The 23,331-nt window shown below is 40.2% G+C and overlaps 1 protein-coding gene across 1 annotated transcript in view; it reads left to right on the top strand.

The window, feature by feature from the left end:
- Nucleotides 1–22,989, top strand: part of TBCA (tubulin folding cofactor A) — a 91,918-nt gene extending 68,929 nt beyond the window's left edge. Inside the window, exons 3-4 of the mRNA XM_077462587.1 lie at nt 13,540–13,626; nt 21,347–22,989. Coding sequence (XP_077318713.1) covers nt 13,540–13,626; nt 21,347–21,427 — 168 coding nt within the window. The 3' untranslated portion in view covers nt 21,428–22,989. The remainder of the gene's footprint in view (nt 1–13,539; nt 13,627–21,346) is intronic.
- Nucleotides 22,990–23,331: the final 342 nt, after the last annotated feature.

The raw sequence follows: 23,331 nt of genomic DNA, 5'->3' as shown, positions 1-23,331 counted from the left end.
ATGAGGATAAAGGGGAGTTGCAACTAGGCCATCAATGAATAGAAATGACTTCCGTGGATTGGTTATATAAGGTACAAGTTTCTCCTTATTCCTATCCCTCTAGACCAGTGATGGCGAACCTTGGCACCCCAGATGTTTTGGAACTACATTTCCCATGATGCTCATGCACTCTGCAGTGTAGTGGAGCATCATGGGAAATGTAGTTTCAAAACATAAGGAGTGCCAAGGTTCGCCATCACTGCTCTAGACCATAGTCTGCAAACCTTTCCAAACAAGGTATATTGCCCTTCAGATTATGGGGGCTGGACTGTGGCCAGTGAGAGTAGAAAATGCCCTGGCTTCAGTTGGGAGTAACCAATATCTTAGGCTTGGTGGTCATGGGAGTAAAACAATTACATAGTGCCTTTGGTCAGTAGGAGGAGGAATAGTTCCCCCATCATTGCTATTAGTGGGGCAAATGGTTCCCCATTATTAGTGGGAGGAGTAATGTACCATTGTTGGTGTCAGTGGGAAGAATTATGCCCCATTGTTGGTGTCGATGGGAGTCAGTGGGACGAATTGTGCCCCACAGTTGGTATTGGCAGAAGGAATAGTACCCCAAAGGCTGGATGAAGGCAAGCACAGGGAAACATTTGGTTCCCGGGCCGCTGTTTGGAGACCATTGCCATTGACTAAACAAGAATTTTACCCAAACGGTAAAGTGAGCAGGGGCAATGCATAGGTAAATTTTAATAGCAGCCCAGAATGGGGCTTTAACCAATTGAATACTAGAGTCTAATACCCCTTCAGTACCAGGCCATTTTTCAGTGCTTTGATAATTTGACTAAAAATTACTCGCTAATGCAACACTCTGAATTGAGCTTGTATGGAGCTTTCTTTAGTTAGAAATAATAACTGGGTTTTTTCTTTTACCACATTAGAGTGTTTGTAATTGTTATGATTGGTCATCACAGCGATTAGAAGGTAAAGAGCCACTTACATCAGCTCTGTACATTGGGTCTGTAATTTGAGACATCTGATAGCTGAGATTACAGCCCTTCAAGGGTGTACTGACTGCCGCTTGTGTTTTCTGAAGTTCTGTTTAAAAAATGCACGCCAGAAATACGCCTTTACCACACTGCCGTTCTTAAGCGCACAGTGGTAGTGAAGGGCCCTTTCACAGTGCTCTGTAGCAAAATCATGGTAAAAACGCAGATGTGTTTTTACTGCGATTTTGTTTTGTTTCAGTGTTTCATGTGCGTTTCTGGTGCGTTTTTTTTTTTCCCGCTGCCTGCTCCTGGAAAAAAATGGACATTTGACTTAAAAACGCAAATTGCGTTGCATTTATACCATAATTTCCATTCTTTTCAATGGGAAGCTGCGTTTTTGGTGCAGTTTTCAAAACTGGAGCAAAGATGCAGGATATAGGACTTTTCTAAATGCACCACACCTGTAATTCAGGGGTGTGAATAGTCCTACAGGCTTTAAAGGGAAACATTTTTTAGTGTGTTGTGCTTTTCTTGCAAGGTAAAAATGCAGAAAAAACATTGATGTGACGGGCCCTAAGTGTTGTATTTTTACTGTACCCATCCCCCCCAGTTATTATTGTTCAGATGTGTGGTGATGTTCTTGGTAATAATACCATCCAAATGGAGTTTTTCCCAAGTTTATGTCGGGGGGGATATAAGCCAATGTAGCATGCAGCATCTCTGGTTGTAGGTAATGGTGAACAGCAAGCATATTTTTTTCCTTTTGTCCTTTGCATAAGGATTTGCACAAAACATCATTTAAGAGTCTGTAGGCAGGAAAAATGTTCACATTCCGTGGGGTTCCAGTTTAGTAATTTTTTTTCTCCCAGCCACATGGTGAGAACATCATCTCTCCTAAAATGAAATGCAGCGATAAGTAATAACTTTTTATGCATGATAAGCATCCAAATACAAACCTGCTGTTTTTCTGCTTTTCATTTTCTTTCTCTTTCTCCTTTGCTTAAAGCCCCCTACCGGGGTCTCACAACAAGATCAATATACTCAATAACATTTTTTTTTCCATGCAGTAATTATCTCAATGTGATATTATCTCAGCACAGTATTTCTTTATTAACTGAAAGATGCGGGTGATTTGTATACAGCCAGCTGATCCCATTCCGGATGGAGCTGCTCCATGGTAAAACAGCGGAAAACGTTTATTTTAAGTAAACTTTTCGGAGCACAGGCAGAGTTTTTGGCGCCTGGCAGGGTGAACAGCTATACTGTGTGATTTTATGACGTGCTCTCTTAAATCTGTTTTTAACAATGTGCTGAATATATGCTACTGTTTTTTTATTTGTTTCCTAGTTGTGTACAAAATGATTTTAAATATAAGTTTAAAAAAAAGTACTAGTACTGTATTTGCTTAAGGCAAAATCCATAACCTGATAAATACAGAAAATAATTATAGAGGATAACTCTTTTGAATGGTGTCACAGGCAAAAAAAACAAACCTACCTAGCTTGTAGCCACAAACTTTGACCTTCCCAATGTGTGTAATCCAAAATTGTGTTTGCTAGGGATACTGGAGGAAATTGACCTAAGTTCCTATCAGAAGCAGTTTTTACAGTTTCTCTTTGTATTGCTGTGGATACATTCTATGGTTGTGCCCCTTAACCAATGTAAAGAGTTAATTAACCAGGTTTTGCCTATTTGTAAACTTGCATATGAGGCGAGGGGTTGTCCTTATAAATTCAATAAAATTTGGGGACCATGGGTAGAGTTGTTTAATGCCTGTGCCACACCTGAGTCCTAATATTTCCATTTATTACCAGAATGGAGATCTGAATAGCCTATGGTGGTTTTATTTAATTTTGCTTCTGACTTCAGTAGGGTTTTCTTGCATCAAAATCAGGGATGTGCAGTTGGGGGAGGCAGGTGAGGCAGAGTCTTGTCTGCCATGAACATAAAAAAAATACCAAAAGAACCCCCCCCCAAAAAAAAACATCAAGCTTTGAGGGTCCTAGCTTGACGACCTGGGGTCACAGAGATGTAGCTAAAGTCCTACCCCATCACTGAAAATGTGAGGCTCCTGCCACCTATAGTTCTGGAGATACGGGGCTTCTTGTGCAGCCTGTCAGAAGCTACATACAGAGCGGCCGGTTTAAATACAAGCTTGTTAGAAGCACTGCACTTAATGGACAGCTTGGAGCCTTGGACCAATGTTAAAGCACCATTTGGAACAAGCTGTCCAATAAAAAAAAAAGCTGCAGTGTGGAGGCTCTTCTATCATTGCAGTGTCATCAGGGCTGCCATCAGGGGGGTACAGCCATCACAAGTGTAAGGGGCCCTGGGCTACTATGTGCATGTTCACTGTTGGTGTGATCTGTACTTTGCTTCTCAGCAACATGTGAGATTTGTGAAAACTACCTGGGACTAGGTAGGAAGACCTTATTTACAATTAGGGGCTGTGAGGGAAAGGGAGGGAGCTGTTGGTGTACAGAGAGGGGCCACAGCCTTGTGTGTGTACAGATTTGTGTATGCAGTGGTGTATTTTGATGTTGTGCTGCCCCAGGCAAGACTAAAATCAGGTGCCCCCTCCATCAAAAATTGTCCCAACCCTTCCTTCTCAAATGGCTGTTCGGGCCCTTGGTGGCTGTGTGGGGTCCCTGGTGGTTGTGCAAGATCCCTTGTTTGGCCTAGGCCAAAACACCATGTGTATGTGTATACCATGTGTATGTGAGGGGCTGAAGTGTGTGTGTGTATATGTGTAATAATATATATATAGATATATATATATATCTATATATATATATATATATATTACAGTGGGGATCGAAAGTTTGGGCACCCCAGGTAAAAATGTGTATTAATGTGCATAACGAAGCCAAGGAAAGATGGAAAAATCTCCAAATGGCATCAAATTACAGATTAGACATTCTTATAATATGTCAAAAAAAGTTAGATTTTATTTCCATCATTTACACTTTCAAAGTTACAGAAAACAAAAAAAATGGTGTCTGCAAAAGTTTGGGCAGAGTTAATATCTTGTACTGCCCCCTTTGGCAAGTATCACAGCTTGTAAACGCTTTTTGTAGCCAGCCAAGAGTCTTTCAATTCTTGTTTGAGGTAACTTTGCCCATTCTTCCCTACAAAAGTGTTCCAGTTCTTTGAGATTTCTGGGCTGTCTGTCACGCACTGCTCTTTTAAGGTCTATCCATAGATTTTCAATAATGTTGAGGTCAGGAGATTGTGAAGGCCATGGCAAAACCTTCAGTTTACGCCTCTTGATGTAATCCCCCGTGGATTTTGAGGTGTGTTTAGGATCATTATCCATTTGTAGAAGCCATCCTCTCTTTAACTTCAGCTTTTTCACAGATGGTATCAAGTTACCATCCAAAATTTGCTGAAATTTTATTGAATCCATTTTTCCTTCTACTCGTGAAATGTTCCCTGTGCCACTGGCTGCAATACAACCCCAAAGCATGATTGATCCACCCACATGCTTAACAGTTGGACAGAGGTTCTTTTCATTAAATTCTGTGCCCTTTCTTCTCCAAACATACCTTTGCGCATTCCGGCCAAAAAGTTCTATTTTAACCTCATCGGTCCACAGAACTTGTTTCCAAAATGCCTCAGACTTGTCTATATATTCATTTACAAAGTTCAAACGCTGATTTTTGTGGTGAGGATGTAGAAGAGGTTTTCTTCTGATGACTCTTCCATGAAGACTATATTTGTACAAGTATCTCTTTATAGTGGAATAGTGTACCACAACTCCAGTGTCTGCCAGATCTTTCTGGAGGGATCGTGCAGTCAAACGTGGGTTTTGAATTGCTTTTCTCACAATCCTGCGAGCTGTTCTGTCTGATATTTTTCTTGGTCTTCCAGATCTTGCTTTAACTTCCACTGTTCCTGATGACTGCCATTTCTTAATTACATTCCAAACAGAGGATATTGACATCTAGAAACGCTTTGCTATCTTCTTATAGCCTTCTCCAGCTTTGTGAGCGTCAACTATTTTCAGTTTCAGTTTTCTAGACAACTGCTTAGAAGAACCCATGGTGCTGATTGTTGGGACAAGGTCAGATGAGTCTCGCCATTTAAAACCTTTGAGATTGACATCACCTGGTCTTCCCAGACGATGATTGAGAACAATCCATGACACTGGCAGGTCTCAGCTTTGCAAAGGGGGCAGTGCATGCTATAAATTCTGCAGGGTGCCCAAACTTTTGCAGACGCCATTTTTTTGTTTTCTGTAATTATGAAAGTGTAAATGATGGAAATAAAATCTAACTTTTTTTTGACATATTATAAGAATGTCTAATCTGTAATTTGATGCCATTTGGAGATTTTTCCATCTTTCCTTGGCTTCATTATGCACATTAATACACATTTTTACCTGGGGTGCCCAAACTTTCGATCCCCACTGTATATTATATATACACACAGGTGTGGGGGGGGGGGGGGGGGTGAGTGCGTACAGGTGAGGTGGTCAGTGTGCGAATTCAGTAGGATGGCCCATGGTCAGGCTCGGGGTGGAGGGGGGGGGCAGGCCTAAAGCTGTGTAAGGGGCCCAAAAATTTCTGATGGCTGCCCTGAGTGTCATAGAAGGGGTAATGTGTCTAAAAGACAAATGCTCCCTTCCAGGCCATGCCTCTTAAAGTGGTTGTAAACCCTTACAAACCACTTTGACCTACAGGTAAGCCTAGATTAAGGCTTACCTGTAGGTCCAAGAATTATCTCCTAAACCTACACGGTTTAGAAGATATTTACAAAAAGACCGGCACCGCTGTCTACAGCGCATGCGCCTTAGACATCGGCATGCACTAAGCAGGCCGCAGATATGCCGCTCGTGTCGGCTCCCGTGCGCATATGCAGGAGTGACTTCATCGCAGCTCTGGCGAATCACAGCGCCGGAGCAGCAAGACCCGGAAGTCACTCCAGGATACATGGCAGCGGTGAAGATGAAGACAGAGGACCGCTTGGGGGGCTTCGTTCTCAGGTAAGTTATTCATAATGAGCTTCTTTTTTTTTTTTTTTTTTTTTTTAAATGGCCTTTACTTCCTCTTTAACTCTAAGCAAAAAGCATGGGATTATGGGTATAAGATTTACCCATAATCTCATGTTTTTCTCACACAGTTAAGAGGGAAAATGAGAATCTGCTGCCCGCTGAAAAAAAGGTACTGTTTTTTAATCACGCTAAATCATATATTATGCCATATATTATAACATAATTTTAAATCTATTTACTGTGAAACTACTGGTTTGACGTTATAACTTCAAACTTCAGTAATATATCTGTTAAGCCACCTGCTTGTGTACAGTTTTTGAAAATATAGTAAATTACCTTTAGAAAACAATATCTAATAATTATTTGTATATTACTTATGGTAATCAACCGGTTCCTGACCAGCCACCGCAGTTATACTACATCAGGTCGGCTCCCCTGGTCGAGCCGCCATAACTGTATGTCGGCTCATGTACACTGTAGGAGGCACGCACAGCGTGTGCTCGGAGCCGATGCGAGTGCCCGGTGGGCGTGATGCAAAGGGAGTACACCCCTCACATTTTTGTAAGTATTTTATTATATCTTTTCATGTGACAACACTAAAGAAATTACACTTTGCTACACTGTAAAGTAGTGAGTGTACAGCTTGTATAACAGTGTAAATTTGCTGTCCCATCAAAATAACTCAACACACAGCCATTAATGTTTAAACAGCTGGCAACAAAAATGAGTGCACCCCTAAGTAAAAATGTCCAAATTGGGTCCAAAGTGTCAATATTTTGTGTGGCCATCATTATTCTTCCACTCCTCCATGATATCACGAGCTGGTGGATGTTAGAGACCTTGTGCTCCTCCACCTTTTTGTTTGAGGATGCCCCACAGATGCTCAGTAATGTTTAGGTCTGGAGACATGCTTGGCCAGTCCATCACCTTTACCCTCGGCTTCTTTAGCTAGGCAGTGGTCATCTTGGAGGTGTGTTTGGAGTCGTTATGTTGGAATACTGCCCTGCGGCCCAGTCTTCGAAGGGAGGGGGATCATGCTCTGCTTCAGTATGTCACAGTACATGGTTCCCTTGATGAACTGTAGCACCCCAGTGCCGGCAGCACTCATGCAGACCATGACCCTTCCGCCACCATGCTTGACTGTAGGCAAGATACACTTGTCTTTTTTACTCCTCACCTGGTTGCTGCCACACACACTTGACACCATCTGAACCAAATAAGTTTATCTTGGTCTCCTCAGACCACGTGCCATGGTTCCCGCAATCCATGTCCTTAGACTGCTTGTCTTCACCAAACTGTTTGCAGGCTTTCTTGTGCATCATCTTTTGTGCATCATGCAGACCAATTTCATGGAGTGTGTGGCGTATGGTCTGAGCACTGACAGGCCGACCTCCCCCACCCCTTCAACCTCCTGTAGCAATGCTGGCAGCACTCAGTATATTTCCCAAAGGCAACCTCTGGATATGATGATGAGCACCTGCACTCAACTTCTTTGGTCGACCATGGCGAGGCCTGTTCTGAGTGGAACCTGTCCTGTTAAACCACTGTATGGTCTTGGCCACCATTCTGTAGCTCAGTTTCAGGGTCTTGGCAATCTTCTTATAGCCTAGGCCATCTTTGTGTAGAGCAACAATTCTTTTTTTCGGATCCTCAGAGTTCTTTACCATGAGGTGCCATGTTTAACTTCCAGTGACCAGTATGAGAGAGTGAGAGTGATAACACCAAATTTAACACACCTGCTCCCCATTCACACCTGAGACCTTGTAACACTAATGAGTCACATGACACCAGGGAGGGAAAATGGCCAATTTTGTTGCCAGGGTTTAGACATTAATGGCTGTGTTTTGAGTTATTTTGAGGAGACCACAAATTTACACTGTTAAACAAGCTGTACACTGACTACTTTACATTGTAGCAAAGTGTAATTTATTTTGTGAAATACTGTATATTTTTTAGTAGACACCCTAGAGAATAAAATGGTGGCCGTTGCAACTTTTTATATTACACTGTAATTTTTAATGCCTTGTTTTGGGGACAAAAAAAAGCCTCTACTACTGCAACTCCCTTCTCCCTTCTCATTGGCTTACCTCTACATAGTTTATCACCTTTTCCATCCATCATGAATGCTGCTGCCAGACGACTCCACCTTACTGATCACTCTGTGTCTGCTACCCCTCTCTGTCACTCCCTCCACTGGCTTCCGCTCACCCAACAAATTAAATTTAAAATACTAACTACTTACAAAGCCACCCACAATTTAGCTCCCAGCTACATCACTAGCCTAGTCTCTAAATACCAACCTACTCGTTCACTTCGTTCCTCTCAAGACCTCCTGCTCTCTAGTCCCTCGTCACCTCCTCCCATGCTGGCCTCCTGGAATTTTCCAAAGGCTCTCCAATCCCATGGAATGCCTTACCCCAATCTGTCTGCCTATCTCCTACTCTTTTTAGCTTTTAGGCAATCCCTGAAAACCCTCCTCTTCAGAGAAACCTACCCTACCCACACCTAACAACTGCATTTTCATTTTCTCCATCAGCTCACCCCCCAAATTTTTTGTTCCACTTGATCCTCCCTCCTTGATTGTAAGCTCTAACAAGCAGGGCCCTCTGATCCCTCTTGTATTGTTTTGTGTTGTAAAGTGCTGCACAAACTGTTGGCACTATATAAATACTGTTTTATTATATATATATATATATATATATATATATATATATATATATATATATATATATATATATATATATATATATATATATATATATATATATATATATATATATATATATTTACTAAAGTTAGCCCTGATTATTATTATTTTTTTTTTTGTATAAAGTGAAAGATGATGTTACGCCAAGTAAATAGATACCTAACATGTCACACTTTAAAATTGCATACACTCGTGGAATGGTGCCAAACTATGTACCAAAGTTTTTGATGGAATCAACCAGATTTGTTATTGCTTCTCTTAAACAAGTGGAATTTCTGCCATCAGTAGACGTACCTCTCCCTTCTGTAAGGTCACCCAGTCAGGATAATCGGACAGTGCCAAAGCAGTAGTTTTATTTCTTTGTTCTGCCTGTGGGCCCAATCCTGCTTACCACTGTACCATTGCCAGGTGGATCAGGCAGCCTATCATCAGGGCCTATGTTTTTAGGAACAGAATTCATCCTTTCCTGATGAGAACCCATTGCACCAGGGCTTTTGGTGTCTCCTTGGGCTTTTCCTCATCTGGCATCTGCTTCTCAGATTGCAAGGCCACCACCTGGTCCTTTGTTCACACAGTCTCTAAGTTCTACCAGTTAGATATTCAGGCTTCGGTTGATGCAAGCTTTGGCCGCAAATTGTGCATCAAGCTGTTTTCTGAGGTTTTTCATGGAGGGGGGGGGGGGTTTCAGGGTTCAGGAACGTCCATCAGAAGGAGGGGGATCGCCCGCGCGGCGGCGGTATCCCGATGTGCTCGTGTCACCCGGACACGGCGCATCTCGGATCGGCAGGAGGGCTCTCTGATTGGCCCTCCTGATCACATGATGGCTGTGTCTAATCACAGCCATCATGTGATGTAAACAAACAGCCGGTTGCTAGGCAATCGGCTCTCCTCTCCTCACATGGAAGTCGTCGCTGAGGAGAAGAGAGCAGATCGCTGCAGCCGGCTGGTGATCAGTGAGTATGAGCTGTTTTTACAGCTTTTTACTCATTGATCACTAGTCTAGTATAATACACACATGTCCCCAAATAATAAAAACACACGTCCCCCACATATGTCCCACTAAAATCACATGTCCCAATGATTATCTGCACACATATGTACGTGATCACCTGCACACATATGTACATGATCATTTGCGTACATATGTCCGTGATAACACAAACCAATTATTATACACTTAACGGAATTTTTTTTTACCAAAAACATGTAGCAGAATACATTTTCGCTTAAATTTACAACAAAATTTGATTTCATTGGATTTCTTTTAAAATAGAAGAAAATATAGTTTTTTTTTCAAATTTATGTTTTTTTTTGCGCTTATATCGCAAAAAATAAAAAACGGAGTAGTGAATAAATACCACCAAAATAAAGCTCTATTTGTGTGAACAAAATGATAAAAATGTCATTTGGGTACAGTGTAGCATGATCGCACAATTGTCATTGAAAGTGCGAGAGCGATGAAAGCTGAAAATTGGGCTGGGCGTGGGCCAGGAAGCTGCGTCCTTTTTTTTTTAAAAACAATAGTTTTTAAAGGAGCAGTGATTTTAATGATGTTTTAAAGCGTAACAATAAAATAAATTCATTTTTTCCTTTTAAATATAGTGCCTGGGGGTCTCCTGCCTGTAAAGTGGCGTAGCTATAGCATGTATAGAACATGCTGCAGCAAAAAATACATTTCTAAAGGGGGAAAAAAGTCAAATCTCATTTAAATTGACTTGGGGTTGCTTGGAGCCTGGCAGGTCAGAAAAGGGGGGAGGGGCCGAGCAAGTGCCCCCCTCCTGAACCATACAAGGCCACATGCCTTCAACGTGTGTGGTGGGGTGCTTTAGGGCAGGGTGGTATCCTTCCCCAGAACCCTGGGCCGATTGGCAATGAATTTACTTTGGCGGGGCACTACTTTTTTTTTCATAAAGGAATTGTCAAAAATGGTCTGTTTTTATTACTTTTTGACACTTTTTTTTTTTTTTTTTTTTTTTTTGGTGAAAGGGAGCTTCCAGATTTCGATAAGCTCCCTGCCCACAGACCCCCACAGCCCAGGGCTGTGGAGAAGAGACCCTTTTCCCCATCAAAATGGGGACAAGGTGCTTAGGGGGCAGAGCTGTCCCAAAAGCACCCCCCATGGGGGGGGGGGTTGGAGGGCACTTGCTCGTTTCCCCACTCGTGTTTTTCAGGTAAAAAAAAAAGTTTGTGGGGTTTTCTTTTTCAGCTGTCAGCGGGGAGGCCTATTGACAGCTTCCGGGCCTCGCTCCGTAAAGACCGTCTTTTACTGTGCCCGATTGGGCGAAGCTTTGCCCAATCCAGGTGCATATATAACTAAATAAATCAAAAAGTAAATATAAATCAACAACTCCACTTTGTCAAATCAATATCACCTTGTGGCGCTTAATTAGTGCAAACACCCCCTATATACCCTTGCAAAAATATATAAACACTTCTCTGTAAAGTAAATGCAAGAGACCACCTAGCCCTTGTTACACTTATCTATAAAATGTGTAAAAAATGACATCCTAATTCACCAAAAAATAAATTATTATAAATAAAATGTCTATACAAATACATACACACACATATATATATATATATATATATATATATATATATATATATATATATATATATATATATATACACACACTTCCTTTGAAATGTTAGTGAACAACACAACGAATGTAATTATCCCTAAACCACAAAGTGCGAATGTGTATAAATAATTAAATGCAAAAAAAATGCGCGGCCGGACGAATACGTGCGGGACTGTGAACAGCTGTCTGTTCGCAATTTCTCGGCCGTCTCGCCATCTGATTGGATCCGGGCACTGAAGGGGAGGCCCTGTGGAGATGTGGGTGGTTTTGAATGACTAAACTAGAGGAGGCAGGCTGTATACTGTGATTGCTGAGTAGTGGGCGTGATTGAATGCAGGCCTATTATGGGATGGTTGCCATTACAATAAAAGGTGGTACTGGGAGCCAGATAGCCAATCCCATGATTAAGTCCTATGACGAAACATGTCGAGGGCGTGGCTATCTGGCAACTATCTTTGATTGATTGAACACTGCAACCAAGGCGGAATTGTGTGTGTGTAACACGAGGAATAGAACTGGAGAGAGTGTGACGCTGGGCTCAAACTGAGAACTTCGCTGTGGGGTACCATACAGCAGAAGGAGGGGTGAGAGACAGTATTGACACTGCTAATTTGACCAGTATCCACTGTGACCACCAATGCCTTGGAGAGAAGTACGCTGGTGTGAAGGATTGTAGTGATTTTGAAGTGCTTTTTTTCAAGTTTTGTTCATGTGAGTGCATTATTGAGTGGCTTGTAAAAGTTTGCTATTAAAGATATTTTATAGTGTTGCACTATGGGAGGCCTCTCTTTTTCTCTTTGAGGGATTTTGAGGGATAGCCTTATTGGAGCCTGAAAAGAGGAAAAATACTTGCCGAGTGCTGAACATCTACGGTCCTCATTTAAGTGATTCAAAACGCCTGTTGAGCTTGGCACGAGAGTGCTAAGCGCTGTAGCTGTTGAGTGCTCCACCAAGGGGGGGTCACTGTCACGGCTGGTGTGGTGAAGGCTTTATCATCTTATGGACACTGACAAGAAACTGCACATGAAAAGGATTTAATGGTCCTGTCTATATTAATAATAGTCTTTTTTGGACACTTTTCAGGACTCTTTTTCTTCCCTTTTTTTGCATTTAATTATTTATACACATTCGCACTTTGTGGTTTAGGGATAATTACATTCGTTGTGTTGTTCACTAACATTTCAAAGGAAGTGTATATATTTGTTTATCTATATATATATATATATATATATATATGTGTGTGTGTATTTGTATAGACGTTTTATTTATAATAATTTATTTTTTGGTGAATTAGGATGTCATTTATACACATTTTATAGATAAGTGTAACAAGGGCTAGGTGGTCTCTTGCATTTACTTTACAGAGAAGTGTTTGCAAGGGTATATAGGGGGTGTTTGCACTAATTAAGTGTAAATTTGCTTACCTTAGAGTTTAGTACAGAACACAGGCCCCTACCCTCTGTGTCTTGATCATTACCTATATGCACTCTAGGGGAGGCCTTAGAAAGTTTTTTTTGCCAGTGTCCAAACAGCATTTTGGACAGCATAGGGAAGGGTTAACAACACTGTAATGCTTGTTTTGCTGTCTGTGCCACTGTTCAGAAGATTTCACCTCACTTTCTGTCCCTATGACTAATGGGTTTTGAAAAATTTGGGTTGTTGTGGAAAACAAAGATTGGTGATAAAGCTTCAGTGGAGACACCTTTTTCCCATGGTAACTCTTAGCCCAGGTTCACACTGAGCTGCAGGAATGAAGCCTGCACAGATGTCAATGTAAATCGCAGGCCGAAATTGCAAAAAGTAGTACAGAAACTACTTTTTGAAATCGGCGGGGCCAAAAGCAGCACCACATCGATTAGGACAGTGCCATTGCTGCTGATTTGACATGTCAAATCGTACCAATGTGAACCACGGCTCATAGGAGTGAATTTCCCTTCCTAAGGGTAGATTTCCTCTCACTTTCTGTAGTCTCCCTCCATTTTGTAAGTATGAGACATAAGTCAGATGTTTGTAACTCGGGCACTGCCTGTAAGTCAGAATTCCTGTGTTTTTTGTTATTTATCTGATTATTGTATTCAGTGTCACACAATGTTATTAAACATTTGGTACATATGTTCTTTGACACACAGTAATGTTGATAAATTGGTGTTCTGTGTGGCTCATGATTTTGTAGACCAATCAAAATGTCATCTAGGGTAATATTTCAACCAAAAATCTTGTTTGTGAATTTTTGTGCCCTGCATTTTGTATAATAATTTTTATTTTATTTTTTCTTCTTTTCATTTTCAGAATGAAGTATTGCAGGAATCTCGTATGATGATCCCAGACTGCAGCCGTAGGCTAGAAGCAGCATCCACAGATCTTGCACAAATTCTAGTAAGTGCCAATAATGCCCTAGTCTGCCTGGACAAATCCTACAGCATTCTATTGGTTCTGTTTGTAAGAAACCTAAAAGGGGAATCAAACCAAGGCTGATCTTTCTGTTTTGTAAGGAGGCCTCTGTTCAAAACCAGTGGTCCCTTTGTCACGGCGTGGTATTTGAGGTGTAAGACACTGTGTTCTAGGTCAGTGTTTCCCAACCTTTTTCCAGAGCGCCCTTGAGAAATAGTTTCTCAAGGCACCCCAGTGTAAGGCTTGGTTTATGTTTAAAAAGTTTCAGTACAGTACCTTCCCTCACACTGCAGGGTTTTGTACTGTAAGGAGTGCTTGTGCTGTGTCATTTGAACCCTGTAACACCTACAAAACCTGTCTGATCCTGACAGTTACTCCCCTCCCATCTGAAAACTGACCACGGTAAACATGGCTGCTGAGCCCTGATACTGTGGTCAGTTTGTGTGGCTCCATCATCCACAACCCTGCTTTCTCTCCTCTCTGCTGCCGTGTCGTCCTCCCCCCTCCATGCGTATTGGCTACTGTGTTGGAGTCCGTTCCTGCCCCCTCTACTGCTGCTGTAATAACATCTTGTACTTTAGGGCTGCAAATAATGATTATTTTCATAATCAATTAGTTGGCCGATTTAATGTTTTTTGATTAATCAGTTAATAACTTTAAAAAAAAAGTGTGGTGTATAATTTAGGTAAAATATGTAAAGTTTAAAAAAAAAAAAAGAAAAAAACTATTTATTCTTAAATATCTCTATATGCAGTGGTAAATATAAATAACCAACTGTATGGTTAGGGAGTAAAATATTTAATCAATTTTGAGAATAACGGACAGAAGAGATATGCTGTATATACTGTTAGAAGTTGAATCTAGTAAATATCATCAGACTCAGAGATCACATTTTTTTATTTAAAAGAAAAAAAAAAGTTAAGACTGTTTTGCAGATTGTCAAACAGAACTGTATTATATAGTATGCTGGCCATACAAAAACAATGTCTTCCTTCAAAAAAAAAAAATATTTTCAAGAACGTTTGTTTGATTTTCCAATCATTAGTGGGGTCAAATCGACTTTTGTTTTCAACCACCGTGACAGGAAAATTTAGAAATGGAAAACTTCTAGGTCAAATTTCAGACAGTGTATGTGGTTTTTCGTTCAAACATTACATTCGTTTTTAAACAGAATGTTAAAAGCAAGTGAAAATTTCAAACCACGTTCTTTCATTCAGAGAACATTTTTCATATGAATATTCTCGTCTGAAAATTGATTGTGTGGCCAGCATAAAGCTTGGTACAGACCTATGCAGTTTGCTTTTGATCTGTTTTTGCTGCGTTTTGATTTTTTGTTCATGTGATTTTGCTGCCATTTGCATTTTTGCCTTTTTTTTTTTTTTTTTTTTGCCCAATTTGTTGGTTAGATAAAAAAACAAAACACATATTGCTGCAAAAACGCATTACATGCTTTTCTGGAGCCACTCCAATGAAGTATATTAAACCAAAAAAGCATAGTTTTTGCATTAAAAACCGCCCCCAACCCTTTTCAAATACGCAGCAGCTGAAAAAAGCATAGATGTGAATGTTAAATGAACTGTAGTGCATTTCTGCAAAAAGCACTAAAAAACATAGGTGTGACCCAGGCCTAAGACATTTAGTAACATAATGGGATTAAAAAAAAAGCTGTATATATCTTATCTGTGAGCACTGATCAGCGTTCACGTGACTAGACAGCTTTCTCCTCCTCCCCTTCAGAATGACGGGGAGAGGAGAGATGAGGTGCGTCACGTGACTGCTGATCAGCGCTCACAGATAAGGTGTGTGTATTTATACGTTTTTTGTTTTTTAATACAACACACAGAGGGGGACACATCATTATAAGGCAGAGCGGATTATATAAAGTACATGATGTGGATTAACAAACCCTTTAAGACGACTATCAGACTGGGGCAGGAGAGCTCCCACCCCAAACCACCATGTCCCCATGTTGATAGGGACAAGGACCTCTTCCCCCACACCCCCGGGCTGTGATTGTGGAGGTCTGCAGGCAGGGGTCTTATCGGACTCAGGAAGCCCCTTTAACAGGGGCCCCCCATGAATGAGTATGGGGTACATTGTACCCCTACTTAGTCACCAAAAGTGTCAGAAAGATGTAACAGGAGGCAATTCCTTTATTATAAAAATACAACCTCCTCCTATTTAGATCCACAGTCAATCATGACACCTGTCGGCATTGCCAGACCCAGAGTAAAAAGCTCCGCCTGCGATGAAGGCTTAACTGCCAATGCTTGCTGTCGTCATCACCTAGTGGCACCGCTCCCTTGTGCCCACACAAACCCAGGATGTATCTGTTGGTGACGTCACAAGGGGGTCAACCGCAATCCCCCCATGTTGAGGGCATGTGGCCTGATATGGTTCGGGGGGGCCAGGCTCTCACTCATCATCAGCCCATCGAAGGGCTTTGTATGCATTGGGGGACCCTACGTTGTGGTGGGTTTTTTTTCCTCTCATTTTTAATTGCCAGCATGTTTTTTTTTTTTTTTTTTTTTTTTTTTTTTGTTTTACATTCAGCTGTCAGCACCGGGGAACCCGCTGACAGCTAATGACTTGTCCATTGTGAAGGACGCAGCTTCCTGGCCCACGCCTTAGCAACCAGCTTTTAGGTGGGATCCCCACGCTGTTTGACAAATACTGCATGTGATACTGCCAGCAAAACCCAGAGGATAAATATTGCATGTTTTTTCGTTCTCATACATCACAGGACACAGAGTTAGGCTATTATTCATTGCTTACTGGGTTATACGACCATCTCTAGGTGAATGGACACTGGTACACAAAGACCTAAGAGCTTGCTGCATGGTTTTTAAATGACATTTACCAGCACATTTTAAATTTTGTGGTAAATACCATGTAATCTATTTATTTTTGTTTTTTTAATTGAACTTTATTTAACGCATGCAATAATTTGTGCAAATGAGTCATGTGACCGCGTTATCGCTTGCAGTAAACATTAGTGAATTGACCCCATTGTCAGGAGAACGCAGAAATAATTTTTTTGCCCTTTTATCCCTGCTGGTCACCTATAATGTAGAAGGACTGGTTACAGCTTTCCATTTGAAAAGACTTGACCATACGTTTCTGTGGTAAACTCTTGGGTTCATAATATATCAAATATTTGTCCGCAGCTACGCAACACCACCACTAACCTGTTTTGTAGAACTAGCTAACGCTAAAAAGTATATTGCATATACCTCAAAAAAATTTATTGCTCCACTTATAGTGATGAAATCAGAATGTGAATATAACAAAAAAAATATATATATATAAATTACACACAGTGGGTATAGAAAAGAATCACCCCCCTGTAAGAATAATACCAAATAATCAAAAACACAGAGTTGGAAAAAGGATCTCCCCTCCCTTACATCAATATTTTGTTGGACCACCTTTTGTTTTAATTACAGAAAGGCTGTATTTAAAGGAGAAGTTTACCTTTTGTAACATGTTACACTTGTATTCAGTGTGTTACAAACAGACCGGCCGCCGCACCTCCCTGATCAATGCTGTGACAGCTAGTAGGGTGCAATGATTTACAGGCTCCTTTTAAAAAAAAATGATAAAAGCAGATTTTTTGTTTCACCTGCAAAATTATTATTTTTTTTCTAAAAAGTGAACTTATTCTTTAAAGTAAAATGTGGTCCAACAAAATACTGAAATAAGGGGATGATCCTTTTTCCAATTCATTGATTCTGTTTTTGAATTATTTTTTTTTTTTTTCTGACATGGTGTTCTAAATTTCACTTGGATGTTATAAGTTGCACTAGTAAATACAGCTGTCTAAAACAAAAACTGTCTGTCTTCGGGCTGCAACAAAAGGTGATCATTTTAAATGGGGGCGATCCTGTGTGTGTGTGTATATATTATATATATATATATATATATATATATATATATATATATATATATATATATATATATATATATATATATATATGGTCTACACATCCGTTAAAATGTCAGGTTCCTGTGATGTAAAAAAAATGAGATAAAAGGTACCGTATATATCTTTTCAGAACTTTTTACACCTTTAATGTGACCTATAACTGTACAACTCAATTGAAAAAAAAATGGAATCTTGTAGGGGAGAGAGTAAAAATTAAAAACTGAAATAATGTGGTTGCATAAGTGTGCACACCCTGTTATAGCTGGGGCTGTGTTCAGAATTAAGCAATCACATTCAAACTCATGTTAAATAGGAGTTCGTACACACCTGCCATTATTTAAAGCAGTGGTCTTATTTGGTGTTTAATCAGAGGTGCTTTAAATACTTTAAATCATTGGTCATCAACCCTGTTCTCAGGGCCAACTAACAGCTAATTTTTTAAAGATAACTGAAATGCATCACAGGTGGCATAATTTGCTGCTCAGGGATTGCATCTCCCCAAGGTAATACATAAACCCTGGCCTGTTAGTGGGCCCTGAGGACAGGGTTGATGACCACTGATTTAAAGTACCTCTGATTAAACACCAAATAAGGTTCGGCTGTTCTAGTAGGTTTTTCCTGGCATTTTCTTAGCAAAATCCATGGTTTGCAGAGAGCTTCCAAAGCATCAGAGGGATCTCATTGTTAAAAGGTAGCTTGACTAAAATTTTCAAAAACACATCTGAAGTCTCCCAAAAGCATGTGGGAACATGTGTTATGGTCAGATGAAACCAAGGTTGAACTTTTTGGCCATAATTCCAAAAGATATGTTTGGTGTAAAAACACTGCACATCACCAAAAGAACACCATACCCACCGGGAAGCATGAGGGTAGTAACATCATGCTTTGGGGTTGTTTTTACACGGGTCTTATTCAAGGTAGAGGGAAATATGAACAGTTCCAAATACCGGTCAATATTGGCACAAAACCTTCAGGCTTCTGCTGAACATGAAGAGGAACTTCATCTTTCATCATGATAACAACCCAAAGCATACATCCAAAGCAACAAAGGAATGGCTTCACCAGAAGAAGATTAAAGTTTTGGAATCAGCCATGCTGATAGACTCATACCCAAAAAGAGTGCTGTAATAAAATCAAAAGGTGCTTCAACAAAGTATTTAAGGGTTTGCACACTTATGCAACCATTAGAAAAAAACTACTGTATATTAGAAAATGCATTATAGTACCATCGTCCTATAAATTTCCGAAAACAATTTGGCAGAAAAACTATGGCAACTGGACTTTCATGGTACGGTAAGGACTCACATAAACTTGGATGTAAAAAATATATACATTTATTTAGAATCAACAAACGTGATTTCTATATTAAAAAATCCTTAAAGTGGACTGTACATAATACATACAAATATATCTCTAAATGGAAATTGAACAGTGAAAAGCGTGCATTCAATCCTCCACACTGAGGAAAGGAGAATGACGATCAAGCTGATTCATACTCGACATGTTTTGCAGGGTGGCTGCTTTTTCAGGAGTGTATATTTCCCAAGAGATTATATGTAGAAGTCTCTATAAAGAATAAACATGTACATAAACAATTATACAAAACAGGAAAAAAGGAAAAATGTACTGGGGACAGTGGATACAATTGTGTGCAGGTCTCATTTCTGCCATAGAGAGAAACACACTATATCCCTACAGTACCATACTTATAAAGTTATTATCATTATATACCAATAAATAAGACCCCATGTGTGATGAGAGAAATTAGGCTTACCAGAGCCAACAGGGGCAATTTAAAAGGCATCCATGGGCCCCTAAGCACAAATTCCCAGGCGAGTGTGGGAACCAGGACAAGATACGCAGAGTACTAAATACACAGGCTGTCAAGGAGAGAGAAACATTTAAATATGGATATACAAGAGACTAGTCTATACAAGACTTATGCAACCATATTATTTTATTTTTTATTTTTACTTCCCTCCACCTAAAAGATTTCAGTTTGTTCAATTGAATTTTACAGTTTATAGGTCACATTAAAGGTGGAAAAGTTCTAAAATGATGCAGCTTCGTCGCATTTTTTTTTTTTTTACATCACAGGAACTTGACATTTTAACAGGGGTGTGTAGACTTTTTTTATATCCACTGTATATACACTGTACTTACACGCATACCAAAAAATACCAATACATCTCTCAGCTAAAAACATGCACCTCAAAAAAATTGCTCAATCAAAGCATTCATAAATGATTCATCCAAAGCGCTTTTTTTAAATGTATTTTTTATTGTATGCAATGCAAATTTTATCCGGTTAAAAAATAGGGTACTACAGGAGTTTGGTACGCTGTGAATTTCAGCTTTATAGACTTCTATGGGACCGAATTACAATTGCAGTTTAGTGTTCCCATCACTGCAAATTTTTTTTATTTAATTTTTTTGCCCACATTTATAAAAATAAAATCGCAGATGTGACCACTCCCCTCACAAATTTGCACTAAATTGGCATTGAGATTGCATATGGCAAGCAATGCAAATTCACACCTTGTACCACTTTAAATTCGCAGCAAATAAGTGTAAATTGACATTTAGAGTGATTAAAGTGGTTGCAAAGGAAAACGTTTTTTTTTTTTTTAAAGAATAAACATGTCGATACTTACCTGGTCTGTTCAGTTTAATTGCACAGAGCGGCCCCAATACTCCTTTTCTCAGGTCCCTGGCCTGTGCTCTTGGCTCCTTTTATCTCTTTCTGGTGCCCTCAATAAAAAAACCAATTCCCATGGGGACACTTGTGTGAGCTCGCTCCTGAGCCCCGCTGCTACATCCATTGACACAGACAGCGGCACTAGGCCTGGAGTTGATTGACTGGAGCAGTAGCCAATGTCTACTGCTGCTATCGATCTTCCCAAGGAGCAGAGACAAAACCAGGAGAGCCACAGCTCTGATGCAAAGAGCAGGAGATGGGGTTCAGGTAAGTATGAGGTAGGTGAGGGGGCAAGTCTTTGACACACAAGTTTTTTTTTTTTTACCTTAATGCATTAGGTAAAAAAACCTTGAGACTTTAGAACCATTTTAACTCTGTCAGGATGATTGAAGCGCATAATTTCTATTAGATTGGAATATAAATTGAAAAAGTTCAACTCACAATAGTGCAGAATCATTGTCATTGGCCGCGCCGCCTGCCACCAGATGTGGATTGTCACTTGCCATGTTACCGGACTTCAGCTGTCACTTGCCACTTCGCCAGCCACCAGATGTGTATCGTCGCTTGCCACGTCGCCTGCCACCAGATGCAGAATGACACTTGCCACGCCGCCTGCGACCACATGCGGATTGCCACTTCACCTGCTGTCAGATGCAGGTTTTCACTTGCCATGTCCCCTGCCACCAGATGTAGATTGGCACTGCGTTGGTTGCAGCACTGGTCCATTGATCAGAGGCAGGCCTCGGTGCAGTGGCAGGTTCCAAGTGAGGGCAGGAGAGTGCTGATGCGGTGAGAGATGTCAGCTCACTGCTTCCCTCCACGCCTCTGACATTGAAGCGGCCCGGCTGTGAGGACGGAAAAGCTTTGATGTGGGGTGGACGGTGAGAGATGTAATTTCTCTGCTTGCCCACCACACATCTGACAGTGCAGCCTTCGTGACCCAGCTGCAGACAGGCTATGGCCTGGCACTAGTTTAGAGGACCTATAGAATAAAAATGAATAAAAATGTGGTAGACCCAATTATTTATGTTCCACAATATTTGCTCTGATTATAAAACTATATATACTTTTTTTTTTCTTAGGAAAATGAAAAAGAATTGGAAGATTCAGAAGAATACAAAGATGCTCGTGCCATGCTGGACTCTGTGAAGTTAGAAGCATGAATACCCTTCAGATCTCCATTGTTATGCCTTGAAACCTGACAATTGGGAAACTGAATACAATTCCATAAACTTAAATAAACGCATAAGGACATGTTAAGATTCCAGTTCTGTAGCTTCAGGGTGTTGAGAATAAATGGCTTTCTATGATAAGATGATAAGATGATGATGTAGTGAGGGGACAATTATTTTCTTGCAGTAAAAGTTTTGGATGAAACGAACAATGCTTACTAACATCTTCTACACAAAAGGAGGAACATATTATTGCCAGTGTTTTGGCTTATTCTGTAACTTTAAGTCCTTTGTCTGAGCACACAACCACCTTATTATGGGAGCCCTCTCATTCTCGGGCAAACACTGCATGAGGTTGTCCAAAGTTGTTTTTTTTTTTTTTTCATATATACCTTCCGTTTTAATGGACGTGTATACAGTACTTTTCACATAGTCTTGTATTCCAAAAACACATCCTGTTCAGAACTAGGGCTTTTAGGAAGGTTGTGAAAGGAGCTAAAAATGAAATGTTTTCATCTCTGCTCGTGATCCAATTAATGATTTATCTTAGTTTGTTCCAAGTATTTCCCCCTTCTGGTCTTTGAGCAGAATCTGTAAAGATTGTTGACTGAAAATTGCAGGTAAATTTGTATGTGGCCCAAGCAAGAAGCAGCTAAAGATCAGGTGGTACTGTGGGATTAATTTGTTAGATAAATGGTTTACTGGAATGGGGCAAAAGAGTTAAGGGGGGAGGTCCATGCTGAAAAAAAAAATACAAAGGCTGCCATTATTCAAAAAATCGTACTATTTTCTCAACCGTTAATACTTCACAGTATCACAGACTCCTAACTAGTATGTAGAAACTGAAATCACCACACCTATGCGGCAGTTTTGTCCAGGCCGGTGTCTCAAGGAGCACTGTAGCCAGTAGACCAGCTTGGCAGCCAAGCAACTAACATTTTCAGAAGTCAGCAGTTGTAAGCAAGATAAAATTATGAACTCTCCTTCCTCAAATCCAACTACTAATCTGGTCTGAATTCATTCTTTAGTATTTAAATGTTTTTAAAAAATGTTATGCAATAAAATTAGAGATATGTTTAGACATGGTTCACTTTTAGCTGTGGACATTTTCTTTGGTCTTCTCCCTTCAGCAGTATACCAGGTCAGCCAAGTACCACTGTCATCCCTGATGCAAATACCTCCTCTGCTGCCTTGAATTTACTGTAATCCCATTGTGTTTCTACTACAGTCAGTCCTCCAGCTCAGCATTGCTGTACTCTTTGAATTGGAGGTCCTCCATAAAAAATGTTTTTAACAACCTATCTTTGAAGTAAGTACAAGTCTAGAATCATTTACTAAGAAAGCAGCCACAGATATTTATTTAGGGACGCATAAGTTCATATAGATTAAGTTTGTGATACCTTCACAGTGTGTTGTACTTGCTTTATTCTCAACAAACTTTGTTCAGTCCTCCTTATGAGGCTACAGTGTGATTATGTTCCATTCTACACTACCTGACTGAATAAAACTGTCAGCCTTAAACCTGATTAGGAAATTAAATATTTGCCTACCTACGCCTTTGTTGTTTTTTTTTTTTTTTCTCTCTCTCTCTATCTTCTTGAAGCTGAACAATAATAAAAAAAAGTATCATTCTGCCCGCCAGCTGCCGCTTTTATATTCAGTCAAGTGCTGGCCCCCTACCTGATTAACCACTTCAGCCCCGGAAAGATTTACCCACTTCCTGACCAGGCCATTTTTTGCAATATGGCGCTGTGTTACTTTAATTGACAATTGTGCGGTCGTGCGACGCTGTACCCAAGAAAAGTATGTCCTTTTTTTCCCCACAAATAGACCGTTCTTTTAGTGGCATTTGATCACCCCTGCGGTTTTTGTTTTTTTACGCTATAAACAAAAAA

Source organism: Lithobates pipiens, unplaced genomic scaffold, assembly GCF_037356315.1.
Source record: "Lithobates pipiens isolate NorthernLeopardFrog02 unplaced genomic scaffold, aLitPip1_a1.2 Scaffold_3, whole genome shotgun sequence".
NCBI classification, from domain to species: domain Eukaryota; kingdom Metazoa; phylum Chordata; class Amphibia; order Anura; family Ranidae; genus Lithobates; species Lithobates pipiens.
Note: the sequence above shows the minus strand (reverse complement) of the source record. Positions and strands in the feature narration are given on the sequence as shown.